The following is a 9,373-nucleotide window of genomic DNA, read 5'->3' as shown; positions in this document are numbered from 1 at the left end:
CACCCTCTGCTCAAACCTCACTGGCTCCTCCCATCATTCAGGGGAACCAGAGTCTGGCACAATCTACCTGCCCTCCTGCTTTCCCCCCAACTCCGTGCCAGCCACAGGGCCTCTGTACCGTTCCTGCATGGCAGCAGGCACCTTCCACCTCGAAGCTTGGCCCTTACCGTCCTTTTGCCAGGTATCTGCTGCCCCTGCACGCTCATTTCCTTCAGGTGTGGGTCAAATGGCCTGTTCTGGAAGGCCTGCCTATGCAAACCTGTCTGAAATTGCCACCCACTCCTCCACTGCTCCCTCCCTTACTTTGCTCCTTGGCACTTGTTACCATCTCACTATATAATTTACTCATTCTTCTTGGTTAATGCCTGCCTCCCCACTAGATTCTAAGCCTCAGAGAGGGAATGTTTTTGGCCAGTTTTAGTCACTGCTGTACCCCGGTGCCTAGCACACTGCAGCACTCACTAGGTACTTACTGAGTTATTCCAAAAGCCTCCTGGCTTCCCTGCAAGCCATTCCATCTCCCATCCGTGCCTATTTCACCTAATACTGAATTCCACACAGGCCAGTGCCTTGTTCACCACTGAACCCCCAGCACAGAGCTCAATAAACAGTACTTCATGAGAGAAGGCCCAGGGTTCTATCTAATTCATTTCTGGGTTCTTGGCTACTGGGAGCCATTTCTGAAGGCAGGTTTGCAAGGCCTCCCACCGTCAGATGGCGACCAGCGTCTCCACCCACTCAGCCCCCACTCAATTTCTGCTTGACCACCGACCCCCCAGGCACCTGACTGACTGATATCAGGAGTGACTTGCCTTCTTATGCTAAAAATATGTGAATTGTACCTTGTGGAAAAACTTGTTATAGGAGTTTCTTCTTTTGTGATTATAGGAGCAAATGTTACATTTCCTGAGAAAACCTGTTTTTCTTCCTCTCAAAAACAGGCTATTGACTCCTGCTCACAAAAGAACTAACTCTTGCCTTTGCTATGCTAAAAACTTTGCCCTGTATTTGAATGCTAAAAATCCCTTCCTTCCCCAAGTGATAAGCATCTATGTCACCACTTCAATCACTATTGATAAAGGTTATGCATGAGTCTTCTACCAATTTGTGTTCTGGGAAGTTTTTACATACCAAAGAATTTGTTATCAGAAATTATTGTCTAAGGCAATTGCCACTTCTGTTTTGTACCCCATACCTTTTTTCAATAAATAAACCTGACTCTCGGGTCAGTGCAGAGATGCCTGCCTGGTGATCAGAAAGAAAGCAGAGGCTCTCTCACTCCCTTTCACTGACACCGTCCATCCTTCAGGGAGCCCTGGACCTGCTGGAGCTGGATTCCAGCACTGGGCCCCAAGCAGAGTGGTGAGATCCAGATTCATTCTAGCATGCAGCAATAGCAATTGCCTACTTATATTTTCCATACAAATTATTTTTTGTTTACTTCTAATGTTCATTTAACATAAAAGTCAGCCTGAGGGAAGGAGCATGTGTTGCTCTAGATTATACTGTGTGCCCTCCCACAGACATGACCATTTGGTACCTTGACCATGGACCTGAGGTTATGGCCCCTCCCTATGGCCAGGAGGAGGCCAAGGGCCTCCACAGGGCTGTGCAGGGGTGCAGAGGGCATGACCACTCATGGAGGAGGCAGGTGAGCCCCACTCACTGGCTGACAAATGGAAGTGGCCCCAGGGATCAGGTGAAGGTTCTGAAGCAAGAATTTATTCCAAGTGCACATGTGAGTGCAGACAGTGGTGACCTCAGGAGAGATACACATTTCAAAGTAGGTCATTTGCCTCTCAGTCTACCAGCCCCAGCTCCCCATCCTCCTACTTCTCTGGCCTGAGCTTGGGCAAGGGAGGGCCTCACAGTTCCCAGACAAAACAAAGGTACCTGAGAGCCAAGAGATATTTACACAGCCTTATCTTTATTAGTATCTGGCAAGAAAAAGAAAATCAAAATCCTCTCCTTGCTCCAACCCCACCTCCACCACCTGGGCCCTCAGCAAGCAGCATCTATCTGCCTGGAGAGTGCCCACTGCCAGAGCTGTCCTTGGAGCCTGGGCACTGGTGCATGGCCACCCCTTGTGCCTGTGAACCGACCACAGGCCCCTTCCTCCACAACGTGGGGATGAAAGGGTAGCTGGCATTTCTCCAGCCCTCAGCTGTCAGCCTTGGGAACTTGGAAAAGATCAGCGATGTCCAGCAGAGCCTGGCGAATGTGGTTCCCAAAGCGCTGGGCATTCTGTGGGAGCCAAGAATTCAGATCAACCTGCAGATGAATTCCTGTCCCTCTGCCCCCACAACCAAGGACACCCCCCTGCCCAGAGGGGTCCAGGTGCCACTCCTTCCTCAGGCCTGTGCAGGAACAGGGGACACTCACTGTCTCTGAGCTTGAGAACTTGCTGGAGATGTGGAAGAAGAGGGTGTTCTCACCCGCGATCATGTAGGAAACCCCATAGCCATCATCTGCCACCTGAGGGCAGCACAAGGGTAAAGAAGAAGTAAACCAAACTTTGCAGATCTGAAAGCCAAGCTGATGTCCTGCTTGCTCTCCCTACAGTTCCGAGGAAGGGGCCCCACTCCAGATGCTTTTTTCCTGAGGTCAGGAACACCCCCAGGAAACAGTAAAACCAGGAAGCTCTACCCACTGCGGCTCCACACACTACCAGGAATCTAGGACCTTGTGTTTCTTTCAGGAGGCTCAATGTCACTGCTTCTCTCCAGGGTGGGGGGTGACAAACTAGCCCACCTGAATGTCTCCGTGGCAGGCCTGGGCTCTCTCTGGGGAGCACATGCTTCAGAGGGGAAACAAGCCCTGGTGTGGTCATGCTGCAGCTGGGAGTGTTGGGGAACGCCTGGGCGGGCCCCAGGCACCCGTCTTCTGGGTTGATAGCTACTCATGTTGTTTCCATGCGGGCTGTGCTCCCACCTCTGGTCTGACTCCAAGACTCTGTGCTCTCCCCTGAATCCCCTGGGGCCCAGTCCTGCTTATGTCCCCTTTCAAGGGCACTTACAGGACCAAAGCCACCACCGGCACCCAAGTGATTCGGGTACTTCTCTGGGTCAAACATACGGATCTGGAATTGAGCGATCTGGCTGGTGGAGAGGCGCCAGGGTTCTGAGAGCACCTGCAACAAGGGGCCCCGGCAGTGAGAAGCCCTGCGTGGGGCGCCGTGTGCGCTGAGCACGCCCCTGCTGCCACGCAGCCCCTCAGCACCAGCACGAGTGACTGCTGCTCCTCGCCCGCCCCGCCAGTCTGTTCTCAGCATGTCAGCATCTGCACAAACCCCTCAAGGGCCATGTGACCTAACTGTCCCCCAGGCATCCTCTCCTACCAGCTTGTCCTTCTCTTGGCTCTGCCCCCTCCCCTCCTGCTGTTCCTTGCCCACCCACACCCCTGCCTCAGTGTCTGGGCACTGGAGGTTCCTCCACCTGGATACTCTGCCCACCCTGACGCTGCAGCCTCCATGCTTTCCTCACAAGTGCTGTCACCACCTGACATTCTGATGAGAACACTAGCTCCGTGGGGGGCAGCTCCCACTCAGAACCAGGACCACAGGCCTGGCTGGGATGTAGGGCAGGAAAGCTGGCCCCAGCCCTCGAGGGCAAGTTCTGGGGAGCTGGTCAGACAGAAAACAGGCCAAGCCCCCTCTAGAGAGGGGATGGGGACAGAGGACACGCCCATCAACAATGCTGACCTCAGCCAGGAAAGGGGAGCTGACCCCCAGGTACTTGGAGACCACATAAAGGCAGAAGAGGTGCCTGTCTATCCCAGCGCCCGTCATGGCCAGGCGGTACATATTCTGGTGCTTCTTAGAAGCTTTCCGGAAGAGATCTTGGAGGTCTGCTTTCTGGGGAGCAGAAGTGGAGCAGTGAAGAGTAGCCCTGACTCCCGAGGTGGGGCAGGAGGTGGAGGGGTCACCTCACAGTGTGGCTCACCATGTGGGTCCCTGCTACCATAGCCTGAACAAAGGCCGTGGACTCGCTGGTACAGGAACGTACAGTCTCGGTCCGTCCCTCTCGGAACATTCTAGTCATGGAGGCTTCATAGGTCAGGCAGAACTTACCCCTGTCCTGAAGAGCAGAGAGGAGTGAATCTGGCAGGTGAGTCTGGTGCCACCCTGCCCCCTCAGCGGCCCCGCGGGCCTCCTACCCGGAAGTGGGCCAGCTGCAGGGCAATCTGCACAAAGGCGTCAGGGCTGGTCCGACACTTCTTGATGAGGCCTTTGCCAAATGGCAAGAACTGGAAGCAGTACAGCTCCACGTCGTCCGCCAGCGCCATGGCCACCTGGTAGGAGCTCTCGATGACTGCCTGGCACTGCCAAGACACGGAAGGGTCAGCTGGGGGCAGAGCTCTCCAAGCAGGACTCCAGGATCACATCTGGGGGCCTGAAGTTTAGGTAACAGATGAAAAGCGGGGCTGGGCAGGTCTCGGTGTACCTTCCCCATCTTCAGACACAAAGGACAACTTGGAGGGCAGCAGCCACCAGAGGCCAGGCGGGGCTTGGTGGGAAGACGAGGCACTAATAGTTGCTGCATGGACGACTCTCACACCTCACATCTTTCTCTAACCACCAAATGGACTCTGAAAAGCTCTTGTCCCTCCCCCATGAGAGCATCCCAGGTACTTGTCACTCTCACAAGCCCATCCCTGTCCCTTCGTGGACTTCACACCTGTTCAGGGATGTCCCACTGCAGCCGCTGGGGAGCTGCAAGCATGGGGTTCGGTTTTCCCAGGCAGTGCCCAGTCTCCGTGTAGCCCAGGTGGAAGGTTTCAGTGCCCAGGACAAACTGCAGGGAGGAGGTCAGGCTGAGAGACCGCCCACAGGCTCCGTGCCCAGTCTGCCCTGCAGGACCCCTGCCAGGGCCCGTTACCTCCCAGAGGTGCCCTATGATAGGGGCGTCTGCCCACGCGTGCTCCGTGTTGAGGCCCAGCTGGCCGTTCTTGAAGGCAATGACAGTGAAGGACTTGTCGAACCACCTGCAGCGAAGGAGGCAGGAGATGCGGGGAGCGCACTGAGGCAGGTGGAGGGCAGGGGGCCTGGGCCAGGGCTGGGGTGCCACACCTGTTGTAGCAGTTGCCATGCAGCAGGGCCTTGCCATAGAGGCTGAGGCTGGCCTCATCTTCGGGGTCGTAGTGGTGAGACTCCTCGTCCAGGGCCACAAAGAAAGCAGCGCGCTCGATGGCATCTAGAGCAGCTTTGTTCTTGCCAGAGCTGAAGAAAGCCTGGCGTGCCTGTGCCCACTCCGCTCTGGGGGCATAAGGGCAGGGTGAGTGCTGGGGTCACTGTGAGTGACAGAGAAGGGCACCTCCCAAGACCCGGCAGGGCCCAGAGCTGGGGGTACCAGCCTGTCATGGAAGGCGTCCCTGTCCTCCACACGCTCCCACCGGGCCACCGAGGGTCCTAGTTTGGACAGAAGGTGCCATGCCAGCACAGCCCTCCCTCAGTCATGCTCTGGCCCCAAGTTCCAGGGTGGTACTCGGGGCTGAGCTCCTCCCCTCGCGGGGCCCTGATACCTTCCCCCCGCAGTGAGGGCTGCCAGCTTCTCCTCCCCGGGCTGAGGCGGGGAGGGGTCATCCAGGATCCTCTGGAACTGCATCTCCAGGTCGCAAGGCCTGAGCAGCTGGGAGCCCTCGTAGAGCCACACCTTGAAGAAGCGGCCCTTGTGGTAGACGGCCACGTGCCTACTGTCCGAGAGATGCTGCAGCAGGTCTGCCATAGGAGAGGGCAGGAGGGCTGAGGTAGGACGGCAGGGTGCACCTCGCCCCCACTCCACACTGCTCTGCAGGCCTCCAGCCGGGCTTTCCTTCCCCAGGGGGTGGGGCTGCCCGCACTGAGCCAGGCCCTGTGCTGGGGGCTGCCACGCCTCTTGTTTAAGGCCAACATCCTGTGAAGCACTTTATAAGGCAGGAAGGCAAGGCTCTAGGAAATCACACACTGCCCCAGGGTCTGCGAGCAGCCCTCTGTCCTACAGGCCCCCTGAAGGGCTCAGGGTAAGCTCTGCCACCCTGCTGCTCCTTCCTCAGACTGCCTTCCCCTGGCGTGTGAAGCCCCGGACATGAGGGGCTCTGTTCCAGGCCTGCAGGGTCCCAGCTCTAGCACTGTGCCTGTGAATAGTAGGGTCACGTGAGATACCCAGGATGCTTGGTGATGGATGAGCAGGTGGTAGGGTGCCTCGCCGTGGCAGGCCCAGAGCTGGGCGGAGGGGACTCCGTCTGGATGGACCTTCCATGGGCACCCGGCTGTGGCCAGTACCTGTCTCCTTGCCTGGGATCCGGGTGGTGTTGAACATCCTCTCCATCTGGTAGGAGCACATGGGCACGATGCCCAGTGCCATCACCTGGGAAGAAGGCCCAGCATGGCTCAGACTCGGGCCTCCTTTCCCTGTTGTGCCCTCAACCCAACACAACTCACAGGCTTGATCTCTTCGCGGTCCAATTTACGGCGATACATGATCATAGCGTGGACAATGTTTCCCAGGCGGGCTGCCTGTATTTCTGTGTTCTTGATGAGCACGAATTCCTGCAGAGAGAGGACAGAGCTTGCAGGCGGTGTGACAGAAGTGCATAGCTCACCTGTGTCTCCCTGCCTAAGGACCTGAGGTGTCTTGACCCCTTTCCCCAATCCATCTTGCACATTCGGTCAGGGTGCACAGCCAGAGATGAAATGCGTAACTAAGCCCGTAACTCCACCCAGCCTGAATCTTACAATCTGCTTTTCCATAATCTAGTTCTGTTCGTATTTTGTTTATTTTGCATTGAGAAAAGGTTCCCACCACTAAAACACAGTTTAAAACCTCTGGTGTGGACAAGCTATATATAAGCTGTGGGGAGGACAGCTTTGTGGAGGAAGGGAAATCAGCAAAGGATTCACAGTGTATTTTGGACAGTGGGAGAGGAGAGAGGCCCGCTGCGTGGATCTGTGGCTGGGCGGTGGGGGGACCCTGGCGGCTGCACACAAGCATGTGTTGGGAGCCGGAAGGCTGGTCACGGGAGGGTTAGGACCATCAGTGACCTCCTGAGCTCTCAGAGAAGCAGCGGTGTCCATACAGTGACACAAAAGGGAGGCATGATGAAGGAAATCCCCTGCGGATGGTGTCAGGAGAGCTGGGAACACGTGGCTGGGAGGCCAGCAAGAGAACCGAGGCAGGAAGTGACGGAGCATGGGGACTCTGAGACTGACAGTGTCAGGCTGGGTGGCTACTGAATTCCCTAGATCCTCAGTATCTCTGCGGCCCTGAAGCTGCTTCCTGACTGCTCCTCCAGGACCTCCCCCATCTTCCCTGTCCCCGGGGCCTCTCGCACCATGACATAGTAGTTGCTGTTCACCACGAGGGGAGCCCTGCTGCGCAGATACACGTACTCTTCCCACCAGTCACTCACCTGCGGGAGGGAGGGAGCAGTGAGGGCTGGGGCAGAGGGCAGGGGACAGTTCCTCCTGACACAAGCAGAGGTGAAGGTCAGCCCAGGAGGGGACTCACATAGTTAGTTGCCCACCATGACTTGAGGACCAGGTACTTCTGCAGCCTCGGGGCAGTCTTGTCCTGGAATTCCTTGGCCAGTGTCTCCATTCGATAAAATTCCTCATCATCCAACAAGGGCCGCACAGACTCCAGGTACTGTCCAGGCAAGTTATTGTCAGCGTGGGAGCCAAATAGCAACAACTACCTCTGTCCCGACCCTCTTCCAACCCAGCCCCATTGCTCTAGACTGCTCTTTGCAGAGGACAGTCCCTTATGTTTGGAGCAGTCCTCTGGGTCCAGCCTAGCCTGCACATTGGGATGTCTGACTCGGGCCCTCACCCGCTGGATTGTGGCTGGCACACTGGGCACAGGAAGCTTGGGGAGGGAAGTCTGGAAGCTGTAGAGCATGGGCCGCCGGCTGGACAGAAGGCGGACACAGACCTGGGGGTACAGGGCAGAGAATATTTCTGGTGAGAACCAGGGGAAATAATGGAAACAAAGTGGCAAACACGCGAGGACTTGGGCCCCAGAGCCTCAGAACCAGGACAAACCTATGCACCAGGCACCAGTGCCCTCCCTGGCCCTCCCCTCCAGGTCAGAACTCCAAATGAGGCCCCCAGGGTCTCAACCCAGATGCCTGAACCCCTCTTCTGGCTTCTGCTCACAGCCCAGACTTTGGTGAAGTGGCTGGTGTGGCCGTGCATCTCAAACATCCAGCCGTGGTAGGAAAGAAGCAGTTTCAGGGTTTGGCGGAAGAAGAAGATGCCCATCATCCAGACCCCGGTGGAGAAGATAGCCATGCTGAGAAGTGCCCGGGTCTGTGGGGTCCAGTATGGGCCACATCTGTCAGAAAAGGGAGAGGGCTGCAGGGGGTCCAATTGAGGCCAGCCTCGGGGAAATTCTTACTCTGTAGTTTTGATGGTTGCAAACCATCTTGGGGGAGGTGCTGAAGAACATTCCTGGGCACACTCGTGTCTAAGTGCATAAAATACAAAGTTACGAATGTGGGACTCTGGTGATGGCGGTTCCCAGGGAGGGCTGCCCCGAGGACCTCCAATGGCTATTATCCTGCATCTGCCCAGCTCAGGAACCCTGTCCTTGGAGCCTGTTCAGCCCTCTCTCATAGCCTTGCTTCTCACCCCTCAGGGAGGCATCTCTGGACACAGCAGACGAGCCCCATGGAGATGTCCACTTTGCAGTAGGAAGAACCCACGGTTGCCATGACAACGACCAGCCAGCTGGTAGGGCTGCCAGGGTACACACCCCTAAGGATACCATTCTGTGGGGGCAGAAACAGGCACACTTACCGTAGGAATGACGGGGGTGAGCAGGCACCTGTGGGGTCCTGATCTTTGCCTGGGAGGCTTTCTCTCTCCTTCCCTGCTGTGTTCTTGTTCCCCCTTCATGTCTGGTCTTCCCAGCCTCCACACTCTCACACCTGCAGCCCCCATTGCTCACCGTGTCCCCCTGCTACTCCTTGAGCGCCCCTCTCCCCACCACACCTTGAGCGCCCTTCTGGTTTCTGCACTGCCAGAGCCTGTCACCAGGCAGGACTGCCAGCCAAGGAAGGGGTGGAGGATCTTGACAATGGGGCAACAGCTGACACCTGGCCTCTGCCTCCGGGAAAACTATTCTGTACCTGCCGGAAGAAGCCAGAACCACCTGCGCCCACCTTGATGCGAATCAGACGTTTCTTCCAGGAGTTGATCCCAGACAGGTAGATGTGTTTCAGGGCCTCCCGACTGAGCCGGAAGTCGACCCCATCTGGGGTCACCGTGAACTGGAAGGCGACGGCCTGGTGCGCTTCCGCCATCCTGGAGGTTGGCCGTCACCTGGGAGGGGGCAGGAGGGTGCGCGGGCGGGCTCAGGCTGCCCCCGCCCCGGCGGCCCTCAGCGCGGAGCCCCAC

General features: G+C 57.0%; 1 protein-coding gene across 1 annotated transcript in view; it reads right to left on the bottom strand.

The window, feature by feature from the left end:
• Positions 1 to 1,906: 1,906 nt before the first annotated feature.
• The window catches only part of CPT1B (carnitine palmitoyltransferase 1B), an 8,274-nt gene continuing 807 nt past the window's right edge, over positions 1,907 to 9,373 (bottom strand). The window contains exons 2-19 of the mRNA XM_029953181.1: positions 9,139 to 9,298; positions 8,606 to 8,745; positions 8,132 to 8,309; positions 7,806 to 7,907; positions 7,485 to 7,622; positions 7,309 to 7,386; positions 6,419 to 6,526; positions 6,260 to 6,344; positions 5,521 to 5,716; positions 5,069 to 5,254; positions 4,878 to 4,983; positions 4,677 to 4,793; positions 4,156 to 4,320; positions 3,942 to 4,076; positions 3,701 to 3,853; positions 3,017 to 3,130; positions 2,383 to 2,475; positions 1,907 to 2,244 (exon numbers count right to left, since the gene is read on the bottom strand). Of these exons, the coding sequence (XP_029809041.1) occupies positions 2,161 to 2,244; positions 2,383 to 2,475; positions 3,017 to 3,130; positions 3,701 to 3,853; positions 3,942 to 4,076; positions 4,156 to 4,320; positions 4,677 to 4,793; positions 4,878 to 4,983; positions 5,069 to 5,254; positions 5,521 to 5,716; positions 6,260 to 6,344; positions 6,419 to 6,526; positions 7,309 to 7,386; positions 7,485 to 7,622; positions 7,806 to 7,907; positions 8,132 to 8,309; positions 8,606 to 8,745; positions 9,139 to 9,279 (2,319 nt within the window). The 5' untranslated portion in view covers positions 9,280 to 9,298 and the 3' untranslated portion in view covers positions 1,907 to 2,160. The remainder of the gene's footprint in view (positions 2,245 to 2,382; positions 2,476 to 3,016; positions 3,131 to 3,700; positions 3,854 to 3,941; positions 4,077 to 4,155; positions 4,321 to 4,676; positions 4,794 to 4,877; positions 4,984 to 5,068; positions 5,255 to 5,520; positions 5,717 to 6,259; positions 6,345 to 6,418; positions 6,527 to 7,308; positions 7,387 to 7,484; positions 7,623 to 7,805; positions 7,908 to 8,131; positions 8,310 to 8,605; positions 8,746 to 9,138; positions 9,299 to 9,373) is intronic.

The sequence above is a fragment of the Suricata suricatta genome, chromosome 10 (assembly GCF_006229205.1).
Source record: "Suricata suricatta isolate VVHF042 chromosome 10, meerkat_22Aug2017_6uvM2_HiC, whole genome shotgun sequence".
NCBI lineage: Eukaryota > Metazoa > Chordata > Mammalia > Carnivora > Herpestidae > Suricata > Suricata suricatta.
Note: the sequence above shows the minus strand (reverse complement) of the source record. Positions and strands in the feature narration are given on the sequence as shown.